Below are 27,195 nucleotides of genomic sequence, written 5' to 3'. Positions count from 1 at the left end.
AGAGCCTGACACCTACTGGAGTGCTCTTACAGCCTCCCTGAAGCCCATTGATTTCAATCTGAGAAACACTTTGTCTGAACTGCTTTACTGGTCAATAGAGTCACGACCTGCACTCTGGCCTTTGGCACCCTTAACTGTCCAGAACAACCACTGACCCAGAAGCACCCAGAAAAGCCTTGAACACAAGAACAAGAGCCTGTTAAAAATCTAAGAACTAGAGATAAGCAGACGAAAGCTAGTGTAATAAAATGCACTGTAAAACTGGCATCTGGAGGCTACATATATGTGAGGCCTGATTCAATAGTCTTTGTATGCTATTCAAAAACATACAGCAAAATGCTTTGGTTTGGGGCAAGGACAAATTTATTTAACGGTCTTAGTTAGCAATGCAGGACACGTTCTCATTGGTTAGAAAAGGCTCTAAAAACAAAGCATCTAAGATAATAAAATTCAGAATGAGAGAGGAAAGGAAAGAGAAGAGAGAAGATGGAAGAGGGCATCAGAGAGCAGAAAGGTGCCAGGAGGGGCAAGAGGCTCACACAGTGACAAGAAGACCCTGGGACGCAGAGACGGTCACAGCACCGAGAGGGCTGAGCCACTCAGCAGGGGGCAAATGCACCTGCCCACCACCAGCCACACAAATTACTCACAATAAGTCCCAAGATGATCTCACAGTACAATATTTATGTTCCTAATAATGGCCCTCTGTCATTAAGAAAGTTGAGACACACATGCCCCCATTTGAAGCAGCCATACTACTGTTTCATTATAATGCCATTTGTCTCTGAAATAGTAAGCTATCAAAGTAAATAGAGATGTCAACCCATACAGCAGATGGCAATCTATATTCTCCCACGCTCTGAGCGCTGTCCTAAGCTCTGTGACAATGACAGCTGTGCTCACTGGCAGTGAGTCTTGACTTGCATCTGCAAATGCTCTCAGCCAGGAGCCCTCTGCTGCCTCATCCCACGCTGACATCCAACACTGTGTGTGGCTCACTTCACTATGACCTTGTCTCCTGTCATGTTACTTGTATCCTAGAAATCCACTTTGACCTAAAGAAGTAGATCAAGAAGTAGATCAAGTGTGCAGAAGCGAGAGTGTGCTGGACCTTCCACCCAAATACACATACATATGTATGTATGTGTGTATACACATTTGTAGATATATAGATAGCTGTATATTCATGGGTTTTGGCACCTTAAGTTGCCTTCAATGAAAACATTTGAATGCATGCCACAACTAAGAGTTCGCATGCCACAAATAAGGAGCCCACCTGCCACAACTAAGACCCAGCACAATGAAAGGTAGGAAGGAAGGAAGGAAGGAAGGGAGGAAGGAAGGGAGGAAGGAAGGAAGGAAGGAAGGAGAGAGAGAGAGAAAGAAAGAAAGAAAGAAAGAAAGAAAGAAAGAAAGAAAGAAAGAAAGAAAGAAAGAAAGAAAGAAAAAGAAAGAAAGAAAGAAAGAAAGAAAGAAAGAAAGAAAGAAAGAAAGAAAGAAAGAAAGGAAGAAAGGAAGGAAGGAAGAAAAAAGGAAAGGAAGGGAGGGGGAGGGAGGGAGGAAAGGAAGGAAGGAAAGAAAGAAAGAAGGAAGGAAGGAAAGAAGGAACGTTTGAGGAGGAAGAAACAGGCAACTCGATATTTTGAGGGGCATCATAAAAGTCATGGGAGACTTGAAAGTCTGATGACAACTGTGTGAAGGGCAGCGGGAAGAACGCCTGTCCAGACAGGTCCTGACTGAGGGGACTGATGGCCCTCTTCTCGGGAACCTTGCTGTGTGTGGAGAGCTGGTCCAGCTGGGTCTCCCAGCTCCACACACCGTGTGCTCTATTCCTTGTGTTCCGCGTACTGACAAGAGAACCTGAGCCTGGGACCTAGGAAGCCATCAACAAGTATTTGTCGAATAAATAATTTCCATCAAAAATGTTAAAATAGTGTAGACATTTAAAAAGGTTAAACTTCAGTTATCTAGGGGCTTCCCTGGTGGCGCAGTGGTTGAGAGTCCGCCTGCCGATGCCAGGGGACACGGGTTCGTGCCCCGGTCCGGGAAGATCCCACATGCCGCGGAGCGGCTAGGCCCGTGAGCCATGGCCGCTGAGCCTGCGCGTCCGGAGCCTGTGCTCCGCAACGGGAGAGGCCGCGGCAGTGAGAGGCCCGCGTACAGCAAAAGAAAAAAAAGGTTCAACTTCAGTTATCTAGAACTGTCACTCACCAATCTAGAATTATCCTTTTCTGACTATTTCACACAATAGAGATGACACCTTATCACTGTCATGGCAGACCCATTCGTTTTTTTAACATAGGTTGTAGGTTTTTATTGAGAACTAATTGACGTATAACACAGTGTAAGTTAAGGTGTACAACATGCTGACTGATACATTTATATATTACAGTATGATTACGTTAGCCAACACCTCTATCGAGTCATAAAATTATTTTTTTGGTGATAAGAACATTTAAGATCTAGTCCCTTAGCAACTTTGAAATATATAACACATTATTGTTGGCTATAATCACTCTGCTGTGCATTAAATCTCCAGAATTTATTTACCTTCTAGTTGCAAGTTCAAGACCCATTCAGCTGCAATTGACTTGTGAAAGATGAGTGACATGCTGGGAAACAGAACAGAAAGAACCAGAGCTGTCCTTTAGTTTTGTTTTTCCGATGCCAATAAACAAATTAAAATCACATATCATTCAAGTACTACAGAAATTAAGTTAATACGATCCCAACACTAGTCCGTAGGAAATCATACTCTAGGTCAGAGTTATCACATTTTTATTCCCCACAAACAATATGGAGAACTCATTTTAAAGACACATTCTGTGACCCACCTCCAGAGATTTTTAATTTAGTAGGTCTGGGTGGGCCCAGGAACCCACCACTTGTTTAACAAACATCCCAGGAGATTCTGTTCTGGGAACCATTGGAGATGATAAAAAATGCCATCTGGGTTGAGTGCCAAACAAGGGCCCGATATCCACAGTCCCCAAGTCAATTAGCTAATTCATGGAATAGCACAGGTGCACTCTCCCTATCTGTTATAATGATAAATCAACAGAGGTCTGTTTCACATTTCATTGTTAACCTCAGCTTTTAAAATTACACAACCCTAGCTAGAGGTTATGGAAACTGTCTTGAGCCAAGATATACGGCAGGCATAGAATAACAATTTTCCAAATTAGCCATTGTTATCTCCATTTTAAAGAGAGGAAACAGGCTTATAGAGGGTAAGAAATTTGTCCAAGATCACACAGCAAGTCAGTGTCCAAGCTGCATTTCAAACTACTGAGTCTGTCTAACCCCAAAGCAAAAGTGATTCCTAGATAACTAAATAATGCACCACTTTCAATTCACTTGTGTCCAGTGATTTTGAACATTCTCTACAGGTAATCAATTCATTTCAGATTCATAAGTTCATAACATATTGAATGTCTTCCATTCTAAGACAATATTAAGATTTAATGAGATTTAACATCGTTTTGATAACAGCTTTCAGGGGGCATAAAACTCTACAGTATCCATATGTTGAGTGAAAGATGCATGACAATTTTGGAAATGTGAAAGGAAGGGAGGGAGGGAGGGAGGGAGGAAGTAAGGAAGGAAGATGGGGAAGAGATCTTAGAATTAGTGGGGAAAAAAACATGCTACAACTTATGGCTTGTTTGACTACGCAGCCATTGGCTTACAGTGCCACCTGTTGTAAGAAAGTAGAAACGGCATCGGCCCTCAATACCAGGGCTTTGAGGTTATAATCTCTTTATTACCCCAAGTTTCTAACAGAGTGAGTGCCAGTATCAGATATGATATGTGGCTATGGAATAAAAGTGAAATTAAGAATAAATATAAATTTTTAAAGGAGGAAAACTAAAGACTATGGAAGAAAAAAGGATAGCAACATAGGGAGGTGTCACATCACCAATCATCGTGTCATTAGTATCTATCTCTTATTACGCACCGGGTATTTTGTATATTTTATCTCCAAACTATTGTAGTTATGATCTGTCTGACATAGACTTGCCTTTTTTTCTTTTTTCAGTCTTTCAAAGAATAAGCTTTGGGGACTTCCCTGGTGGTCCAGTGGGTAAGACTCCACACTCCCAATGCAGGGGGGGGCCCGTGTTCAATCCCTGGTCAGGGAACTAGATACCACATGCCACAACTAAGAGTTTGCATGCCACAACTAAGAGTTCGCTTGCCGCAACTAAAAGTCCGTGTGCTGTAACTAAGAAGTCCACATGCCACAATTAAGAAGCACACATGTCGCAATTAAAAGATCCTGTATGCTACAATGAAGACCTGGTACAGCCAAAATAAATAAATTAATTAAATAAGTATTTTAAAAAATAAAAATAAAATAAAATTTCTTCATCTATTAAAAAAAGAATAAGTTTTTGTTTTTATTGACCATCTCTATGATATTTTCATTTCTACTTCACTTATTTCTGCTCATCTTTGTCATTTGCTTCCTTCTACTTACTTTGGGTTCTTACTTTCCATACCTGTACCATGTAATTTTAAATCACAGAATTTCAGAGCTGGAAGGAGACAGAACGTGGCCCTCCTCTCTCATTTTACGAAGAGGCCCAGAGGGAAAGAGCACTTGCCTAAAACCTACAGCTGGTAACAGAGCTTCCACATTCTCCATCCGCTGCTTCTCCCCTCACACCACCACTCTCCCACTCCCTTCTCTCTCTCCTTTCCTGTTCCTCTTTCCCCAGCCTAGAAGAGAAAAAGATAAGATTTTTAGATTGATAAAATTCAGAAGAAATAGGCAAATGTCTCTCTCAGAAGAGTTGCACGTAAGAACTTAAAAATCAGAGCACATTTGTGTTGGTGGATTTTTCCAACCAACAACACAACGTGGCCCGTTTAATGCAAAGGGACAGGTTACCTGTTGAATGAGAAGACAGAAGTGTCACAGGTAATCATATACAGTACAATTTTATAAAACAAAATTCAATCTGCCTTCTAGAAGTGTATGCTTGTATCGATTAAAAATTCTGATATTTATATCAGATATTTGGCAAAAAGCAAAAATAGACAGGATCTTAATGAATCGGGCATTGGTGTCAGAATGCAAAGGTAGTCTTATATTTCAGGTTAAACAGATGAGGACTTCTAGCCGTAAAATGTATTGCACTGTGCATAAGAAGCACTGGCCCTGAACGGGTTAAAAGGAAGGAAGCTGAAGTTTGACTTCTGGGCTCCTGTCCTGCCACCCCTGGGACTTCAGAAGCCCTGGTGGCTTCGAGGTCCGGGTCTCTTCCTCCCTCTACCAAGACCTTGGATAAGAAAGGCTCTGATGTTAGTCATTCGCATTAGTAAGGAGATGTTGCTCAAATGCCCTCTCCAGGGCCATTTGTATTTGAAGTTTTCCTTCAGTGTAAGCTAAAAGGCGTTCTTGTCTAAGAAATGTGAGGGAGCATGGATCAGGTAGGTAGGTATGGGGAAGGAGGGCTTTCCAGGTGCTTGAAAATAATTCCATCCATTCTAAGACCCTGAATATTTCAACACAAGTTAAGTTTGCCATGTTCTCCAAAAATGTATAGTCCCTAACAGCACTTCCCAAAGCAGTGTTATAGTTGTTGACACATACACACACACACATTGTGGTCCAGATACACTGGTGCACAGTGTGATGCTCTGAGAAGGGTGTAGAGAATACTTCCAAAACGTATCCAACCACAGGACATCTCCTTCAAGTAGCATCTGCAGGTCTGCAGTGGGTAAATAATGGCACCCCCTCCCCCCAAAATAAAGACGCATCTACCTGGAACCTCAAAATGTGACTTTACTTGGAATGAAGATAATTAAGGTAAGAATCTGGAGATAAGGTCATTCTGAATTGACTAGGGTGGGCCCTGAATCCAATGATGGGTGTTCTTACAAAAGACAGAAAAAAGACACATTGCGACCCAGAAAAGAAGGCCACGGGAAGAGAGGCAGAGATTGGAGAGATCTCCACAAGCCAAGGGACACTAAAGCCACTAGAATCTGAAAGGAAGACTCCTCGCCTTCTAGAGCCTTCGGAGTGAGTATGGTCCTGCTGGCACCTTGATTTCAGGCTTCTAGGCTCCAGAACTGGGAGAAAATAAATTTCTGTTGTTTTAAGCTACCAAATGTGTGGTAATTAATTGCAACGGCCCTGGGAAAGTAATACAAGGCAAGAGGAATCAGGTCATAAACTTCCTTCCGCTCAGTCTCCAGCCCCATCAAAGAACCATTCTGAAGGCTTTCCTATGGCTTTGCCCTTAGAACTCTCAGTAACCATCATAAGACACAGAAAGAAGGAAATGGTTTCTGAAGACCTGCATGGACATAAAAGGCTTTGGCAAGTGGTGTCCTAGAAACAGGTACAAACGCTTGGTGAGGGGAAGCAGGAAGTGTCTCAAAGTCATTCATAGGATGGCTCTGCACCGCCCAAATATAGAAACCTGGGAGGTAAGAGATCTGATTACTACACAACATTACAATCAGACTAAGTGAAAGTGGTGGGACAAAGGAAAGCCAGCAAATGAGACCCAGCAGTCAGCCCCTCACAGCACAAGCATTTTATCTTCAACAGAATTTGAGAACTCGGGAATCTGATTGTCCTGCTCTTCCACATTAGTCAGAAAGTCTGTGCTTAAATTGATTAAGCCTGTGAAGAACCAGCCTCACTTTTAAAACCAAGCATGAAAAAAAAAAAACCCAATTATGAGTGAAAAAGTTCCAAATAACTCTATACCATATACCACCATTTTTATAACATCCCCTGAAAAGCAAACTAAATTATTATAAGGAACAGGATAATGTGAGATAAGTAGGCTCCAGCAGGAGATTGATAAACAAAATCCAGAACATTGTTTACCTCTGAGATTGAAGGTTTGGCAGGGGTGTGTTCAAGGAGGAACATCATGGTAATATTCCAGCTCTGAGATTGGCTGGTGGACTCTGAGTGTTCATGTTAACATGCCTTAGAACTCGCACATGTGAAATATGTAACATATATATGTTACATACAATGCTATTCAACACTTGATGCATACAAAGGAATACATTAACACAATGTAATTTAATATATAGAACATTTTGTAATAAAAAAAAATTACCAAACTGAAAGCCCTTTGGGCTTGAGGACAGCTGTGTTCCAAGGACCACATTTCATTGGGAGCCTGGAGGCTGTACTGTCTCACTTCCCCATGAGAGTTTTCTCACTTGATTATTGCTGCCCTCACCAAGCCCAGCCCCAAGGTTGTCACTCTTGCTTCCGGCTCTGCTGAGGTACAAGGAGAACACAAGCCCCCCTCCTTCAAGTCCTCTGAGCACAACCAGGGCAGGGCAGCATTCTCTAAAAGCTGTCCTACAAAGTGAGGGTGAATGGGAAAGACATAACCACAGGACAAGCAGCTCCTTGTTGTGGCAGGCCGGACCTGACAATCTCTGCCGTTAGACTCACCACACCCTCCTTCCCTCACTTCACACTCCTCCAATCATGCTACACTGCTTGGGGTTCTCTGTGTGGTTCCATGCAGCCAGGCCTCTATCCCTGCTGTGTCCCCTGCCTGGAATGCCCTCCCTACCTTTCTGTGTCTCGCCATCTCTTACTCATCCTTTGACCCTCCACTCAGGCAGCCTTTCCCAGGAAGGTTTCAAGAAACATCACGCTGGGCAAAGAACCCTCATCACGTGTCTCATATCTCATCACCAACCCTCAAGTAAGCGTGACCTTGAAGGGCCACATCTTCCTGCTTGGTGTTTGTGCCCCTAGGGTTGGCCAAGTCCTGGTACAAAGTAAATGCTTAGTCAATCCTTGCTGAACAGAGATGGGCTAAAAAGAATCAAAGTCCCAGAGACCAGATTTCTGTCCAAAGATTTAAAGGAGAAAAGAAAGACTTTTCTGAGCCTCCAACTCTTTCATCCTGAAATTACCTCAACCCAGCTCCAAAGGGCTGAGACTCCTTTACACATACCTTTCGTGGCTCCCTTCTCCCACCCCCTTCCCTATCTCATAGCCAAATGGCCTCTTGCAGCCCCCTTATCTATCAAGTGCATCTTGAACCATTCCTGGACCAACTACAAAGACCAAAGTTCAAACCCAAGACCCCTTGTATCCAACTTACTTCTGGCTTCCAATCTGAGGGATGAGTCTTCACAACTGACAGGAAAGGCAAGAATGATGAAAGATCCCACAGGCCTGGGTTGACAGTCCTGGCCCCCCTGGAGCCTCTACTAATTGCCTCTCTAAGGTGAGCCGTAATTCCTGGAAGGGAAATTGCTTTATCACAGTCCAACATCACAGTATTTTAACCATAGGGTGTCAGGCTATGGTTCAAAGCAGGCTGGGAACTCAGCCACGGGAGCTGGTGAGGAAGGGAAGGAAGCTTGAGAAACATGGAATGAAGGCTGGGAAACCAGACCTTTCCCAGGTGCTGGCCCCAAAGCACAGCATCAATAAGACATACCAGCTGAAGCTTAGCTCAAGCCTTAATCTGCACCTGGAGTACCTGACCCAAAGGGTAATGGTCAGACACTTGAAAGCAAAGCAGGCAACTTGAGTGGTTCTAGTTGCATCCCTGGCTGGACTGGGACAGGAGCAAGGGTCCAGGATCTTTGGCTAGAAGTTAAGGAAGGTGCCAAAGCATTGGATTAGAATATCAGGAAAGACAAGTGCGAGAATCATGAGAAACCTAGGGATAGATTGGCAAAAGAGGCAGCGTGAGGGAGAGGATGAAGAGATTCACGTAGAAGAGGAGAAAATGTTACGACCAAAGTGCTCCAGAAGCACTGGGGGCCCAGATGGGGTCGGAGAGGAGACTGAGGGGGAGGGAAACCATGAGAGCTGGCACCTTGGCTATGCTAAGAGCTAGACACAACCATCCTAAGGCCCAGCAGGGAGTGTTGCTCCTGAGGAACGGATGGGCTCAGGTTGAGGGAGTAGGGAGTAAAAAAGGAGAGAAGGCAAGTATGTTCAATAACAGGTACATGCATACAGGTTAGAAGCTTCCTATGTGGAGACTAGGAGGTGGCACGTGTTGTTATTTTCTCTCTGTGTGTGTGTGTGTGTGTGTGTGTGTAACACATAAAAGTAGAAAAAAAAATTTAATGGACCCCCATGTATACTGCTCCCAACTTCAGCAAGTATCAATTGATGGTCCATCTTGTTTCCCCCACACCTCCACCCATTGCCCTTTGCCCTGGATTTTTAAAAGCAAATCCCAGATATTGTATCATCTTGTAAAAGTTTCAGTATGTAAATCTAAGAGATAAGGACTTTCCTTTTTAAACTTGACCCCAATGACATCATCAGGTCCCCAAATTCCTTAATAGAAGTTACTTAAAGTTATCAAATATCCAATCGGGACTCACATTTCCTAGACGGTCCTCTGAATGGTCTTCTTTCCTTTTATTTTCCCAGTTGTTTAATCTGGATCTAAACAATGGCCATACATCGTCATTAGTTAAAATATCCCCCAAGTCTCTTTTAATTTACAGGTTTCCCCTCCCTGTCCTTTTTCTTATAATCTTTTTGCTGCTGTTGCTACTGTTGTTTTTGTTGTTGATGTTAAAACCCTAGGTCGTGCGTCTGAAGATGTTCCCATTCTTGGTTTTGCTGATGGCATCCCTGTGGTGTCATTTGACTTGTTTCCTCTATTTCCTATATTTCTTATAAATCGATAGTCAGATTCATGTGAACTTTTCTGGCACAATTCTTTCACAGGTGACAGTGTGTTCTTCACTGAGAGGAGGCTGATGTCTGATTGTCAGCCTTCCAAACATTGTTTTGTGATGTTTGGAAAACTGTGAGGTCCTAAATTCTATCATTCCTTCTGCACTTAGAAGCCAGAATACTTCTGTAAAGAGAAGCCTCCTTTATCAGTTATGTGATTACCCTGATGTATGGTTCAGGTAGAAGAGACAGAATATGTGCTTGATTCTTTCCCTTTATTTACCAGTTTTTGAAATAATAAGTTTGTCCCCTAGAACCTTCTAAGGGCAGTCAATGCAGCTTTATTTCTATTTGGTATTACTGTAAATTCATGAACATAAATATATTTGATGTGTTTCAAGAATAGGATATTTATAAGATTTTTAGGGTCTGGTATAAGATGGGTCTTTCAATGCAAGGAGGCTGATTAGATTGGGCAAGTTTGTCATTCAACAGTTGAGGATTGATGGTCACAGCAAGGGGCAGGTTTGAAGTGAGCCTTGAAGGGCACAGTCATGGGATCACCCAGTTGACTGATCTATGGTTCTGAGGAGAAGCTGTAATTCTGATGAGAATTAGTTGGGTAGTCAGTCTATTGCTCCAATGAATGGATTTTTAAGAAATTCCTAAAACAATAAAGATATTTGGCTTGAGACCTGCCCTTTCAATCTGAGGTTTATGTCTTTCTTTCAACCTTGAAATTTATCTCCACAGTGTCTTCAAATATTTCCTCCTCTCCATTTTTATATCATTCCCTTTCTGTTCTAGTTCTGTTCTTGATATTAATTAGAAAATTGTAAAATAAGCTGCCTTATTTGTTTTAACCTTTTCCTGTTGCTTCTGGAGAGCTGCTGAAACTACTCTTTCCAAGCACTGATTCCTCTTCAGCTGCATCTATTCTACTATTTATCCCATGTTAATAAATAGCATCAATGAATATTCATTCCAGTTATCATACCTTTCATGTTTAATGTTTCTATTCATTTTAGTTTTATGATTTTTTTTTCCTGATTCATATTGCTATTGTCATTCCTCACCTTCTTGAATAGATTTATCACGCTTATTTAAAAATCTTGGTCCATCAGTTCTAACAAATCAGTTTCAGATGGTATGCATTGTTCAATTGTGGTTGTTTTATAGTAGTTGTACTCCTCACAGGTCTAGTTATTTGGCCTGTGAATCCATGCTCGCTTGGAGTTTCAGCTACTCTGATAAATATACAACCAGAAGGCCCAGTGAGTTAGGGGTGGGAGGGCGGTGATGAGCCCAGAACTTAAGTCTCAGGCACCAGAGAACCACCGTCTGTCCATCCCACTCTCTGACACTACATCAGATCATTCCTCAGCCAGGTTTCTCCCCTCAGGGAGAAGCAGTGCTGAAAAGAAACAGTAACCTAGCAGCCGTGGGGGTGTGGATGGGAGGAGTAGAGAGTGAAAGGGGGTAGGGGGCCCATTTTCAGTTGTTTTAATGTCTCACCCCGATAGCACTTTTGCACCGGTCAGCTATTACCCGAAGGACTCCTCCACCAGTGGCTTCTGCAGTGGCTATCATTTCAATTGTAAACAGCCTGACAATGATTGTCCCATTATTGGGACAGAGAGGTGAGAACAGAACCTGAAATTCCTTCATCCCAACTAACTCTTTGGCCTCTCCTCCCGCCACCCACTGCCCACATGCTCACAGATTACGGCAGTCCTCAGACTCCCCAGGCTTTTTATTCTTGTTTTACTTCCTGGAACCCGTGGTTCCTCCAGCTGCTTTAGTTTCTCCAGGTCACGCGTTATGGGAGAGAGCCAGCAGCCCCTGGCCGCCATCCTGATGGAAAGAGGACCACCGCGAAAACTCCTCGAGTGTTGTGGCGGAGTTCAACTCCTAGCTCTACGGTTTTCTCGCTGTGTGTCCCCAAGCAAGTTACATGGCTGCTGTCCGTGCCTCAGTTTCCCTCATCTGTAGACTGGGGATAACGGTAGTTTCTGCCTTTTTGATTGTTTAATAATGTCTTAAATCAGTTAAAACAGAATCAGGGGCAGGGTAAGGGCACTCACCTGTTAGCTATGTAGATGTAATTCAGCACCCCACCCCGGCCCGCCCTCTGGAAGGGTTTGTTGAGACTTTCGGCTTCCTGCTCACTGCGGTGGCCGCCGGCTCATTACGCCCCAGAGAGGACGCGCCCAGGGTCGTGGTGGGGCCAGCGGGGGCCTCGCGCTTCAGCGGGCGACACGGGCTTCCCGGGCGCCCCACCGCGCGGAGGTTGAGGCGGGCGGCCCGGGTGCTCGCGGGGGCCGGGGGGCCGGGGGGCCCTCGGGGCAGCGCCAGGGGCGAAGTCCGTGGCGCTCGAAGGCGGCCGCGGGGCGGCGCTGCGCCCCTTCCCCCCGCTTGACTGCCGGGCCCCGGGCCGGCCCGCCGTGGGCTCTGCGTGGGCTCCCAGTGCGCGGACCCTGGGGCGGAGCGCAGGATGCAGTGCCTCCGCACCGAGCACCTGGTAAGGCCTGCACCTGGCCCCGGGGGAGGGACCGGGGGGGAAGGGCCGCGGGGGAAGGCTCGGGCCCCTCCAAGCACTTGCTCGCCCGGACGCTTCCGCCTCCCAGGATCCCCTCGGATCAATACCCACCGCCCCGCCCCCCCCGGCGCCGCCGCGTCCTGGGGGCACCTGGCGGGGAGGACCTCGGACCCCAGTCCTGGGACGGAGGCGCAGGAGAGGCTGGCCGCCCAGCACCAACTTGGGGCCGCCTCTAGGCGCACCTCCAGGTAAGGACTCAGCGACTGGGACCTTAACATCCACTCTGCACAGGACAGGTGTTTCAAAGGCTCCATGAGAGCTTCAGGCGGCCACGTTTAAAAAAAAAAAAAAAAAAAAGGAATGGGTTATTCCTCAGATTCCTGAGCAGTCTTCAAGTAAGTTTCGATTCATTTTCCAGGTTGGGACCTATATGATTATCCTCTTTTCCTCAATACTCTTCCTTCTTTTTCTGGAAGGTTTCCACGGAGACAACCCCCAGGCAAAGACAGTGGCGACCTCAGATTTATAGGAAATGCACAGATAAGGCCTGGTTGTTCCTGTTCTTTCTCTTTTGGGCTGGTTTGGTAAGTGTGAGCGCCTGGCAGGGAAGAGACCAGAGTATGTGTGTGTGTCCTGAGATAGCTGTGCCCCAAATGTAAATAGCGTCCCCAGGGCCTTTCCTGGGGAGAAGGCTCCGGGTGGTACGAGGTTAAAGTTTGTGCTTCAGGAAGCGATCTATCTGCCAGTACCGCAGGGTAAACAGCAGTTCTCCGAAATTCCTGTCAGGTGTCTCAACCTCCTAGGCTCGGTGAATTGGAGAGGCTGGCTTGTTGCCGTCAGTCAGTCACGTTCTAATGCGAGACTCCATTAGGAAATGAGAACCACCGTTTGCAGTGGCATCGTTATTTAATAGGCCAATATGTGGTCTCTTATTATCCCAGCTCACTGAGGGGAAGTTCTTTTACCATCTCATCTCAGCCCCCCCACATATTGATAAAATGTTCCTCTAACAAAGGGAAATCCAGTGCAAGCCTAGAAATATCAATACATTCTTCTTACTTTAGCTGAGTGTAATGCCCTCTCCATATGTTGCGTTTAGCAGCTAATAGGTAAACAAGCCTTTGCTATAAACCCTCTAGTTTGGTAGGTAATGGGATTCCCCCTTCCTACTGTAGTTTCCAGGTGCGTCTGATTGATGGTAGACCTCATCATGCTGTGCCATTTTTGTCCTGGGAGGGTCTCTTGGAAGCTGAATCTTGTAGCCTTTGTACTTATTTTAGAGTTGTAGTTAACAGCAGAAAAAAGCTCACTCAACTTCTTCAAAGAGTATGTTCATGAAAGCATCCATTCCAGACTGAGCCGTGCTATTTGCTGCATGGTAAATGATCAATCTATAAAGCTGGACAGTAGCTATCACATAATTACCTCTGTTGAAAGGAAACAAATTTGAATAAACCCTAAAATATATTTGTTCTTCTTTCCAATTAAGAAAGGCATTTATTCAGTTGTTGACTTACCGACTGGTTTCTCACAGGCAGATGGGTAACAGGCACAATGGAAGGTTGGTCCTTAAAGGCATAATTGAATGTTCTGTGTTGCTTCTATTATGACCCTTGGAGCTCTTCTCTAGGAGCTGCGAGAAACTGTGCCTACAACACCTCCACCTATACTTGCCCACAGATGCTGGTATTTCTCTCTGGATCTGCTATTATATAAATGCAGGGAGCAGCTGTTCTGCCAGTACCTGGCAGCTTTGAACCTGGGCTGTTAATGATCTTCCCTGGCCCCTCTACAATGCAAACCTAGTGCAGCACTACCAAACCTTCAACCAACGGCTTTCTGAGGAGAGGATTTGTAGATGGCCCATCACAGCCTGAAGAATTAAGAACCATCTGAGAGGTGGTACAGAGCTAGAAGCTGCTTTAAATTTATATGTCCTTTGCAAAATAAATCTGAAATGCCCACATTCTCTTTACTATATTAAATTTGAATAATGATAGTTCTTCCTTAGGTGACTAGCTTTTAGTATCTTTGCAACAGTTTTTTAACCACAGCCAAGATAGCAAGGAGTGTTTTTTCTGCCTCTCTGCTGTTCGGCTTTCTGGTCGGTCTTGTGACATCCTGACCAGTGACAAGGCACATGCGGGATGGGATTACTGATGGTGCTGCCCTGAGTTAGGGCTAGACGAAGGAGATTTGGGGTGAGGGGCCAGAATTACAAGCAGGGACAGTCTATTATAAACAGAAAGAGTGCCAGCCTTTCTTTATATGTGCGTAAGACACAGAACAGAACGGCTCAAATCCTGGACCATCTCTGCCTCTACTACCTCTCCAGTGTCCTCTCCCACCTTGCCTTTTCTTACTCATCTTTCAACACTCCTTTTTCCAGATCTCCCCCAGTACAGTTGACAGTGACCTCCTTGATAACCCACTATAACTGCTATACACGCCTACTCTTTGGAATTGCAATTGTGTGTTTGAAATTGGAAAAAACTTTTGATGGTTTAAAGTAGTAGTAGTATGACAGGGACTCAGGATTACCCAAATCTGTTCCCCTCAGAAACCACCCCCCCAAAAAAAAACCTTCTACTCCTCCCCACAAGCTTCCCAAGGGGGACATTAACATAAAGAATGCTGATAAATGGGAAATATCACTTCATTATTAGATCTCTGGTGAGCCGGGCAAAAGCCCAGGACTCCTTTCCTCCCTCTAAGTCCAAAACCAATCAGGATCTGACCACACTCCAGAAGGAAGGGCAGGAAGGGAACACCCGGGGGCTGGGTCAGCCTATCACGTCAGCCACATGGGCCCACGGTCACACGCAGAACCACAGCCTCAGAGTAAAGAGTAAGGGGTCTGTCCGCCGGCAAGGGTGACCCACTCGTCCTGCAGTTTGACCTCAAGACTGAGGAGGTGCTGGCAGAGTAGGAGGGACAGAGAGCCTCCTTCCCCAGGAAGCCAGCTGTTTATAAGCCCTGAGCCCTGCCTGTCTTCTAGGCCGAGTTCCTTGGGGGCAGGGGCTCGGTTGTGTTTGTTTCTATGTCCCTCCGCAACAGAGTCTCTAGCACACACTGGGCACTGTAAGACTGTTATTTTGATTCCTAAATTAGTAATGAATGTAGAGTATCTGAAACATATTTGACTTTGGGACAATGTACCTTTGGAACATATGGTACCAGTGCTATAGATTCCAAGTATTAAATGGTATTCTACTCATTGTAGATTGAGAAACTTACAACACTAAGCTTATGTTATGGGAAGATACAGACTCAATCTGAGTAGAGGGCCCGTCAATGCATATTAAGGGAACAGTCGTTTGAGCTGAATATTTTAAATAGTCCACATTCATTCCGGAATTGGACAAAAGTGACTATAGATCGCGTGATGTTCTTGTCCAGCAGAATTCCTGAGATTCTTTATCTTGTGTATTTTTAAGGACTTACTCCAAAACACCATTTTCTCACTTGTTATGGACAGAGGGTTAGAATCCCCTAAATACAAGACAAAAAGAAAAGTTGAGGGAGGTGGAAGGAAGTAAGGGTTGGACGGATGGATAGAACCTCAGGGAAGGCAGCATAGCCTTGCTTATGACCTTAATAAAACAAGAACCTCAAGTGGAAAAAAATTGAATTATCCTGGTGAACTTAGGCCAAGAAGAAAAAAATGACAGACTCTTGGAGAAGAAGGTGAGAAGCACAAACTGGTGAGAAAATAGAGAGGAATCTGCTTCAGTGTTTTAGAATGTTCTCCCTCCCTAACCTGGTAAAGCACGTACTAGAGGAGCAGCGCGCTAACTGCTCTGATTCGCTGGTATTACTGATGAAGGAGGAAAGTGCAGTGATGCTGGGGAGATTCGTTTCCACCCGGTTCCATTTTATATCAACATCCAAGGATGTGGGGGACCAGTTTCCAGCCCTTGGCCAGGCTCTCATGGCGGCTACTTGGGTTTTGCCAGATGTTCATCATGGGCTACTCAGTGACGGCTGGGGCCACAGGAAGACTCCTCTTCGGCTACGACAGCTTTGGCAACGTGTGTGGCAAGAAGAACTCCCCAGTAGAAGGGGCCCCTCTTTCGGGGCAGGACATGACCCTAAAAAAGTAAGTTTTCAAGTAAGTCCCCAACCTACAGAGGGGCTAGATTTCAAAACTTTGTATCAATTAGTCGTTTGAGCCTGGAAACTGTTTTCCCACTCAAAACTCTGTCCGCCCAACTCATGAGAGGGAGACGTGTGTGGTAGTAAGGACACAAGTTTTAGAGTCAGCCAGCCCTAAATTGAAATTGGGCAGAGTACTTAACCTCTCTGAGCTGAGTTTTCATCTTTTTAAACTGGTTATTAGACCCACCTCACAAGATTGTTTTAAGGATCCACTGAGACACTGCATGAGCTAAGGCTTAATAAATGTTAGTTGTCACTATTATTATCCATAATGTATCAGAATCATGTTACTAATTATACACCATCCACAGTATTGTTTCTGTGTGGAAATACCTGAATCCCACCTGGGAATGCTGGGAACCTGTGTCCCACTCCCTCCCCAGCCTACACTCTCAGCTACGGCACTCTCAGCTTTGGTGTCTCACTTTTCTCCCACCAACTCCAACACAGAAACAAAAAGGGGAGAGAAGAGACGGGAATCCCTGAGGGGAGAGAAATCCCTGGCCATGATTTTCTAAGATGGATACAGCTTTGTGATAATTTCAAGACTTGATAATCAAAAGCAGCTCCTAGGAAAGAAATCTTAAAGGTCTAGATAGGTCCTGAGTATAAGTTTGGAATCACCAAATACAAATCTGCGACCAGGCCTCCTCTACCCCTGAATTTGCTCTTGAGGAGGGGGGCTTTGCACTGCTGAACATGGACTGCCTGAGGGGCATTTCTCCCTGCACTTGTGGGTGTCACTCACAAAGAAGACAGGAGAGGAAGGGGCTCCCCAGATGCACCTGTGCTCCTGTTTAGACATTGTATTCATAATGCAATGCTGGGAAACAGTCATCCTCTTTGAAATGAAAAGTACATATTTTATTATTCTCAATAGCCAAAAGGTAGAAGCAACCAAGTGTCCATCAGCAGATGAATAAATGAACAAAATGTGTATGTATATATATACTGGGATACTGTTCAGCCTTATAAAGGAAAGCAATTATGACACATGTAACAACATAGATGAATCTTGAGGATATTATGCTAAGTGAAACAAGTCAGTCACGAAAAGATATTTTATGATTCCACTTATATGAGATATCTAGAGTAATCACATTCATAGAGACAGAAAGTAGAATGGTGGTTGCCAGGGTTTGGGAGTGATGACTTATTGTTAAATGGGTACAGAGTTTCAGTTTTGCAAGATGAAAAGAGTTCTGGGTGGTAGGGATTGCTGCACAGCAATGTGAATGTTCTTAATGCCACTGCGCACATAAAAGCTTTAAGATGGTAAAATTTTATGTGTATTTTACTACAATTTTTTAAAATTAATAAGTAGAATAAAATACGTATGTATCCTACACCAAGGAAATCTGTTCCCCCATCTCCTGTTACACCACCCACCGTTCTCCCAACCCCAGTTGGAGGAAGAAGAAGCTTCTGGCACCCCTTCTCCAGTCCCTCCCCTGGAGGACTGCCTACAGGGCTCTTGGTCTGACATTCCTCTGATCTCAGCAACCCGGTTAAGTGTAGGGCATGGGCCTGAGAGCTGCCACTGCCAACCAGCATGTGACCCTGTTAATGTCAACAACCAGTTTTGTTCTTGTGCCCAGTGGCTGGGCAGCTGCAGCAGGAAGGGTCTCATGAGTTTCCTGTCTCAAACTGGGAGGCAGGGGGAGGGGTAAGCCTTTAATTCACAGCCTCGGTCTCCTCCTCTCCACGTCTCACTTCCCTGGGTTCAGCTATTCTCTGAGGTATAATTGAACACTCTGGGTGCAAATATGCTTTCTGTGGACTTCATGAGTCGTTCCTGCACTGGCCTCACCTAGCAAACCAGGGACCGTTTAATCAGTCCTTTCCCTTCCTCAGTGACTTGTTCGGAGAACTCCCTAGTGTTAATCAACATCCCAGAAAATGCTGAATCTGGAAAAGGGAAGTTTTGTTAACATTTGAGTGTGGTTGCCAAGCTGCACAACTCCATAGATGAACCCAGGTAGGCATAATACATGTTAAATTATGTGGAAGTATTTGATGATGAAAATTTGCCTTAATTATTCCCACATTTGATAGCGTGTGGGTATTTTTAAGTCCCACAATCAAACTCAATGACAGGAAATGCTCTACGACATTCTTCTCCTGTTTCATTTGTCTCCTAGACACGTGTTTTTTATGAATTCCTGCAACCTGGAAGTCAAGGATGTGAGGTTCAGTTCCACCGTTCTCTGTGTGTCCAGCTGTCCTGAAGAGCAGCTTAATACCCTGGAAGAGGTCCAGCTCTTTGCAAACACTACTGGTAGGTACCGAGGGATGGGGTCACTCTTCCTTCTGAGGCTGGGGACCACAGCAGGGTAACCTGTGCAGACCTAGATAACTTGCCCTGCCCTGGCTTTCTCTGCAAAACTGGAAATTGTCCTTCCTGTGGGTGCCTCTCCTTGTGTAGAAAGGGCCATAAACATTTTCTCCTGAGCTGTTCAGTTTCATTCAGGTTTATCTGGAATTCATCTGAAACCCTAGCTGTTCTCTGCTAACTGCCAGGGACTGGTCTGCCGTAGAGAGCGGGAGGAGACAGCAGACATTTAGGGCCCAAAGGCAAGGTCAGATGGAGGTCAGAGAGCTCTGTGCACTTGGCACATCCAGTCCTAGAGAGGCACCCACAGGCTTTGGGTTGAATTGCCGACAGGTATGTTCTTTCATTAAGATGTTCGGGCCATGGATAGTTTCACTGACCAGTGGGATAGCCTTAAGCTGTTCCAAAAGCATTTGTATAACTTGCTCTGAGCCTGCTTTTCAGATTTATATTTTAAGCATTAAACAAGCAAAGGAAAGTAAAAAGAAATTCGAGACAACCCACTGCAAATTTCATCTGCTTGTGAAATGGGGTGCCAGAGTTTTAAAAACTGTTTGCAAGGCTGGGTTAAAAATATGAAGCCTATATAATAATTCATCTTCCTATCGTTTTAGTACCTATCGTATAACTTTCAGTTTTGAATTTGGCATTTTGGAGAGAGAAAAAGAGAGGACCTAGCTCAGTCTCAGTTGTGATGCTGATTCTTTTTGTCTTAGGTCACCCAGAGACCTGTTTTCTAAACCTGAGTGATTTATTGGGTTTTTTTTTTTTCCTGGTTTGGTAAAATGACTATGGTTTCCTTACTGGCTCCCCTAGAAAGATAAGCACAACGTAGGAAGGTGGTACAGTCTGTGTGTCTTCTGCTTCCAGGGTCCTTCCTGTGTGTTTATAGTTTGAATTCCTTCAACTACACCCAGAATCCAAATGCAGACTCGCTGTGCCCCAGGCTACCAGTTCCTCCAAGGTAAAAGCTTCCATACGTTTTCCTTATCCATTAACAAAAGTTATTGGGTACTTGGTGGGAGGCTGTTACTCCTCTGGGTATCACAGAAAGCAGCTGCAAAGGAGATATCCAGTAGAGCCCCTGCCTGCAGGGAGCTTACGGTTTACAGAAGGCCAGGGATAAACAAGGAGGGGCTGTTTGCAATATACGTATTGGTTTAGGACAATGGATTAGAAACCAGGCTAAATAAGGAGAAAACTCAAACAGTAAAAATACACGTAGTCTTCAAATGACAACCCTGGAGCTAGCAAAAAGTACTATATGAATTATTACCAAATGAATGATTTTATCAAGTAGTTGGTGTGTTTTTTCTACTCCAGCTGTTTATCACAAAGTAGAAATCATTTACTTTTGCTTTTTTATTGCAACCAGACATTGTTAGTTTTTTTTAGCTCTAGATTCCTCCATAAGAAACAGGCCTTGGTGGGCAAGGCCAAATGAGTCCACACCTTTCTTCTCAATGAGAATAGAAAACAGGTCCTTCTCAAGAACACCACTCAGTGAACTGCTTTCAGCATCTTATTCATCCCAATCAACTAGGGCAGTACTTGGCACAGAGGAGGTCCCCTATAGTTAAAGTTGTAATGGTGAAGCAGTAGTTGCACTGCCATGGTAAATGCCTCATGTGTGAGCCATTGAGAAGACTAAAGGGAAAAATGCAGTGAATAATCATTGCCACCATCAGGATGCTGAGATGTACTGAAGGAGGACTTGGGTTTATTTTGCATTGCCATTCTTTTGAAAACTGTACATATGTTTACAGTGAATGAGACCTCTGTGCACAATCCCTTCAAGACAATGACCATTTAAGTAGAACCAAGGCATCATGCCAACCCCCTGCTATGGTGTTCATCAAACTTGTGACTGGGATTCACAGTAAGACATGTATTACATCACGACCCCAGTATACATAGCTTCATGCATACTTCTGTATATGGAACAGAAATAAAAGTCTCACAAAACAAGACTTCCCCTTACTGCATATGATTCACACTAATAGTTTCTATTCTATTTCACTTTTTTAAAAAGTAATCTATTTCATAATCTTCTAACAGGCTGCAGATGCAGCTTGAAAAATGCTGAGATAGCAGGTGCTAAAAAATGAGATTTTAACAGAATAGGAGGAAGAATATAGTTAACCATCCTTGTGCCCTTCTTTTCTAAAATAAATACTTTGTGTTATAAGTAACTGAAAGAGGGGAGAATTATTTCCAGAGGAGAACACCATATCGTTTTTCTCTAATATCTTCTTTTTTTAATTCTGATTTTTGTTAGATGTCATAAACATGTCTCAATGAAACATAACTAAATCCAGGGGAAAAAACCCAAAAATGTTGTAGTAACTTGAAAGAAAATTATTTAACAGGCGGAGAGAAGTTTTTTTTAACTTTATACCCTTTGACCAACAATCTCCCCTTTTCCCTCCCTCCCCTGTGGTGACTACCATTCTGTTCTCTGCCTCTGTGAGATTAACTATTTTAGATTCCACATATAAGTAATGTAGTGCAGTGTTTGTGTTTTGAGAAGGATTTTTTAAAGAACACTATTTGTAACTGGACCTGCAGAAGGAATTGAAAGAGAAGAGAATTTTTAAGGCTGTAATTTAACCAGAGTTGGATAAACTCTCCTCTTACTGTAAATGGGATGGTAACTGTAATTCCATGGGAAGCTTATATCTTGATATTGATGATGATAACAACAAACATCTATTGAGCTCTGATACTTGCCAGGTACTTTTCTAAGCTCTTTACATGTATTAATTTACTTGGACCTCATAAAACCGCTGTGTTGTGGATATCGTTTCAACCCTATTTTACAGCTGAGAAAGCTGATGCAGAGGTAGGTTAAGGTTGCACAAGTGGAAGAGCTGGCCTTCAAACCCAAACAGTGTCCATGTTTGTTCCTGTAACCCAAAACAAACAGTCGAGACTTCGTTGGTTTTCTTTTGCCTGGCAAATGGCCTCCTTAGGCTCACACCAAGCTTGGGGGGGGGGGCAGGGGGGCCAGGAGGTTGGTCCTGTACACTGTGTCCTCGGGGCACCATCTTTTCTACCGCTCCAGCCGATCCTACGCCCTTCACCCCTTAAATGCAGACCTTTCCAACACTAACTTTTCAAGTGAAGACAAAACTGCTGATTGGCTTTTCTTGGATGGAGTTAGGGAGATAGAAATAGGCTCGAGGGCTCCATTTCCTTTTCCTACACAAGCAAGTGGTTGTTTTAAGATGGAAATTATCATATTTATCATGGAAGAGCAGTGCCAAGAGTGAAAAGCTTGAGAACATGAGAAGTGTGGCTATACGGCCAAAGCACATTTTCTAAATACCTCTTTTTGACTAAGCCAATTGTTTCTTCTCTCTGGGTTGGTCACGTGAGGTATAACATACCCTTTTAGAGCAATGACTGAGTATCAAGAAGATTTGTGTACCTAGGAATGAGCTTCTAAGAGCAGTGAAAAAATACTGCAGAAGATAACAAGCAAGCATATCTTTTTCCTTTTGGTGTTCAGCGTAATATTTGTATTTTGAGTCCCCCATATATTTAAAATGTAAAAGGCTTGGGCTTTTCCCTCCAGTAAATTCTAGCCTCTCACCTTGGTGCCTGTGCATGTCACTGCATTGTTTGCTTGAATAAATTCCATATAGAGAGTCACCTAAATATACAGTCAGCTCTCCAAATTACTTCCAGCATATCTGAGTGGCTTTGCTGGTGGGGAGAGGAAAAGCAGAAGTGGGGAAGAAATCACAGTTTGTGGCCAAGAGACACATCCCCTGCCCCAGCTCATGAGGTACTCCGTAGGCAGCTACCTGGTCAGCCACCTACCAGCTAGCTGGTCACTAGGGGTGACCCACACTTTACATGCCTCTCTCCATCACTCTCTGGGGTAAGATGGGTCATTCTTTACCAGTACAGGGAAGTTAAATGCCTAAAAAGCACCATGTTTAACAAACTATGTTGACAAAATTAAGCTCTTAGGGAAAATTATGTTTGGGGGAGTATAAAATGACATTGAATCTATACATCTGACCTTATTTTTCAGAAACACTAAATGAAAGTTCAGAAAACATTTTCTTTCAAAACAATTCAGATTCTTTGGTATTAAGACTGTTTAGTAAAAGCAAAGAAAAAGAAAATAGAGGTTTAGAAGTTGGAAAGCAGGAGGTAAAATTATTACTCTGTAGGTGGTAAGAAAATTAACTGAAAAGCTACAAATGACAAGAAACTTTGGTGGCAGGGAACAAGATAAATATACTGAAATCTGTAGCATTCATATGTTTTTTGAAAAGACTCCTTTTACCACAGCAAGAAAAAACACCTACAAAAACACAAAAGTGCCTAGAAATAAATTTAACAAGAAATATACAAGAGCCACAGGAAGAAAACTTTCATATATTCCTGAGCTACAAAGAAAGCTTGAACAAATCAGAAGACAGAAATTGTTCTTGACAGTATGACTCAACATTATAAAAATGTTACTTCTCCCTACATTATTAAGATGTTATGTCTGTCTAAGTTGAGCAATAGGTTTATCATGATTAAAATAAAAATAATAGCAGGATTTTTTCAGTAGCTAGATAAGCTGATGTAAGTTTGCAAGGAAAAAAGTTTCTTAAATGGCCAAGAAAAATCTGAAAAAGAAAAACAATGAAGGAAAACCAGCCCTTCCAGTTTTTAAAACAATCTTTAATAATTAAAATGCTGGGTACTAGTACATATGTAGAAAGATCAGTGAAAGATATTATATAATCCAGGAATAGACCCAAATTCTTACAAGAATTTAGTAAATGATAAAAAAAAAAGGCACCTCAAATCAGTGACAAAAAGACGGACTGTTCAACATGTAGGTTGGGACAGCTGGGTAGGCATCCAGAGGGAAGAGCTGGATCTACACCTCGTGGCTTATATGGATAAATTGCAAATGGGTTAAAGATTTTAACTTATAAAGTGAAACCAGGAAGTACTAGAAGGCATGGGAGAATTCTCTTATAGCCTGGAAGTAAGGAAGGCTTCTAACCATGACTTAAAACTCAGGAGGCATAAAATTAAAAATGCATTGACTACATTAAAAACAAATATTTCTGCATGGCAAAACACTAGAAGTAAAATTAACAGGCAAATAAATTGCTATTCATATAAAAAAGATTAATCTCTAATTTATGAAAGGCCTTACTAGTCAACTTTTGAAAGACCAATATCTCAATATAAAAATGAAAAAAGAATGTGAATAGATGCTGCAGAGAAAAAGCACAATATTTTTTAAAAATACTAAAAAAGAATGAACCTCTCTCATGATAGGGTAAATTCTATTTAAGACTCTAATGTTTTCACCCCATAGCCTGGCAACATGTTTAAAAACACACCTTTGGCAAGAGTGTAGGGAAATAGGCACTTCCATACAATGCTGAGGCAGGATCCTGAGGGTAATTCATCAATATTCATCAGTCATGAAGATACATACATTCATTAATTTTTTTACTGAAGTATGGTTGATTTACAATATTGTGTTAGGGGACTTCCCTGGTGGCACAGTGGTTAAGAATCCGCCTGCCAATGCAGGGGACACGGGTTCGAGCCCTGGCCTGGGAAGATCCCACGTGCTGCGGAGCAACTAAGCCCGCGCGCCACAACACTGAGCCTGCGCTCTAGAGCCTGCGAACCACAAGTAATGAAGCCTGCGAGCCTAGAGCCCGTGCTCCGCAACAAGAGAAGCCACCGCAATGAGAAGCCTGCTCACCGCAGCTAGAGAAAGCCCGCGTGCAGCAAGGAAGGCCCGATGCAGCCAAAAATAAATAAATATTTAAAGAACTCTTAAAAAAACAATATTGTATTAGTTTCGGGTGTACAGCATAGTGATTCAGTTATTTTTTTTCTGATTATATTGATTATATCTTATAAGATATTGAATATAATTCCCTGTGCTATACAGTAAATCCTTGTTGCTTATCTATTTTATGTATAGTAGCTTGTATCTGTTAATCCCATACTCCCTTTCTCTCCCCTTTGGCAACCACAAGTTTGTTTTCTATGTCTATGAGTCTGTTTCTGTTTTGTATATAGATTCATCTGTATTATAATATTTTTTTAGATTCCACATTATAAGTGATATCATATAGTATTTGTCTTTGTCTGGCTTACTTCACTAAGTATAATATTCTCTAGGTCCCTCCATGTTGCTGCAAATGACAGTATTTCACTCTTCTTTATGGCTGAGTAATATTCCATTGTATGTATATACCACATCTTCTTTATCCATTCATCTGTTGATGGACATTTTAGGTTGCTTCCCTGTCCTGGTTATTATAAATAGTGCTGCTATGTACACTGGTGTGCATGTATCTTTTTGAATTAGAGTTTTCATTTTTTCTGGTATATGCACAGGAGTGGGATTGCTGGATCATATGGTAGCTCTAATTCTAGTTTTTTAAAGGAACCTACATACTGTTTTCCCTAGTGGCTACACCAATTTACATTCCCACCAACAGTGTACAAGTGTTCTCTTTTCTCCACACCCTTTCCAGCATTTATTATTTGTAGACTTTTGATGACGGCACTTCCAACTGGTGCAAGGTGATACCTCACTATGGTTTTGATTTGCATTTCTCTAATAATTAGTGATGTTGAGCATCTTTTCATGTGCTTCTTGGCCATCTACATTTCCTCATTGGAAAAATGTCTATTGAGTTCTCTGCCCATTTTTTAATTGAATTGTTTATCTTTTCAGTATTAAGTTATATGAGCTATTGGTATATTTTGGATATTGACCCCTTGTCAGTCTCATCATTTGCAAATATTTTCTCCGAATCCATAGGTTGTCTTTTCATTTTGTTGATGGTTTCCTTTGCTGTGCAGAAGCATTGAAGTTTAATTAGGTCCCATTTGTTTATTTTTGCTTTTGTTTCCTTTGCTCTAGGAGACAGATGCAAAAAAATATTGCTAAAATTTATGTCAAAGAGTGTTCTGTCTATGTTTTCCTCTGGGAGTTTTTTAGTATCTGGTCTTACATTTAGGTTTTTAATCCATTTTGAGTTTATTTTTGTATATGGTGTTATGGAATGTTCTAATTTTATTCTTTTACAAGTAACTCCAGTTTTCCCAGCACCACTTATTGAAGAGACTGTCTTTTCTCCATTGCATGTTCTTGCATCCTTCGTCGTAGATTAATTGACCATAGGTGTGTGGATTTATTTCTGGGCTCTGTATCCTGTTCCATCAATCTATATGTCTGCTTTTGTGCCAGTACCATGCTGTTTTGATTACCGTTGCTTTGTAGCATTGTCTGAAGTCTGGAAGGGTTGTACCTCTAGCTTTGTTCTTTTTTCTCAGTATTGCTTTGGCAGTATGGGGTCTTTTGTGGTTCCATATAAATTTTAGGATTATTTGTTCTAGTTCTGTGAAAAATGTTATGGATATTTTGATAGGGATCACATTAAGTCTGTAGGTTGCCTTGGGTAATATGGCCATTTTAACAATATTACTTCTCCCAATCCAAAAGCATGGGGTGTCTTTCCATTTCTTTGAATCTTCTTCAATTTCTTTTTCAATGTTTATAGTTTTCAGCATATAGTCTTTCACCTCTTTGGTTAATTTTATTCCTATGTGTTTTTTTAATGAGATTTTAAATGGGACTTTTTAAAATTTTTGATATTTTGTTATTAGTGTAAAGAAATACAACAGATTTCTGTATACTAATTTTGTATCCTGCTACCTTGCTGAATTCATTTATTAGTTCTAGTAGTTTTTGTGTGGAAACTTTAGAGTTCTCTACATAGAGTATCATGTCATCTGCAAATAGTGACAGTTTTACCTCTTCCCTTCCAATTTGGATACCTTTTATTTCTTTTTCTTGTCTGATTGCTGTGACTAAGACTTCCAATACTATGTTGAATAGAAGTGGTGAGAGCGGGCATCCTTGTCTTTTTCCTGAATTTAGTGGGAAGGCGTTTGTTTTTCACTGTTGAGTATTGTGTTGGCTGTGGATTTGTCGTAAATGGCTTTTATTATATTGAGATATGTCGCCTTTATACCCACTTTGGTGAGTGTTTTTATCATGAATGAATGTTGAATTTTGTCAAATTTTTTTGCATCTATTGAAATGATTATGTGATTTTTGTCTTTTGTTAATGTGGTGAATCACACTGATTGATTTGTATATGTTGAACCTTTCTTGCAACCCTGCAATTAATCCAACTTGATCATGGTGTATGATCCTTTTTATGTATGGATTTGGTTTGCTAATATTTTGTTGAGATTTTTGCATCTATAGTCATCAAAGATACTGGCCTGTAATTTTCTTTTTTGGTAGTGTCTTTGTCTGGTTTTGGCATCAGCGTGATGGTAGCCTCATAGAATGAATTTGTGAGTGTTCCTCTCTCTTCAACTTTTTGGAATTGTTTGAGAAGGATAGATATAAGTTCATCTTTACATGTTTGGTAAGATTCCCCAGTGAAGCTGTCTGGTCCTAGACTTTTGTTTGCAGGGAGTTTTTTTTTTATTATTATTACATATTCTATT

General features: G+C 42.5%; 1 protein-coding gene and 1 long non-coding RNA gene across 5 annotated transcripts in view; one reads left to right on the top strand and one right to left on the bottom strand.

The window, feature by feature from the left end:
• The window catches only part of LOC309836982, a 42,137-nt gene extending 30,375 nt beyond the window's left edge, over positions 1-11,762 (bottom strand). Inside the window, exons 1-2 of the long non-coding RNA XR_014298194.1 lie at positions 11,737-11,762; positions 2,551-2,612 (exon numbers count right to left, since the gene is read on the bottom strand). This is a non-coding gene — a long non-coding RNA (uncharacterized lncRNA). The remainder of the gene's footprint in view (positions 1-2,550; positions 2,613-11,736) is intronic.
• Positions 11,763-16,147: 4,385 nt separating this feature from the next.
• Positions 16,148-27,195, top strand: part of SLC44A3 (solute carrier family 44 member 3) — a gene marked incomplete at its 5' end in the record, with an annotated part of 78,968 nt that continues 67,920 nt past the window's right edge. For 2 of the 4 annotated variants that reach the window (XM_082660943.1, XM_082660942.1), the window contains 3 exons: positions 16,148-16,290; positions 18,491-18,627; positions 19,552-19,645. In XM_082660943.1, coding sequence (XP_082517069.1) covers positions 16,148-16,290; positions 18,491-18,627; positions 19,552-19,645 — 374 coding nt within the window. The remainder of the gene's footprint in view (positions 16,291-18,490; positions 18,628-19,551; positions 19,646-27,195) is intronic. The other 2 variants (XM_082660945.1, XM_082660944.1) reach the window with 2 other exon arrangements.

Source organism: Grampus griseus (assembly GCF_964374135.1).
Source record: "Grampus griseus genome assembly, chromosome: 1".
NCBI lineage: Eukaryota > Metazoa > Chordata > Mammalia > Artiodactyla > Delphinidae > Grampus > Grampus griseus.
The sequence above is the reverse complement of the archived record's forward strand: the minus strand, read 5'-3'. Positions and strand labels throughout refer to the sequence as shown.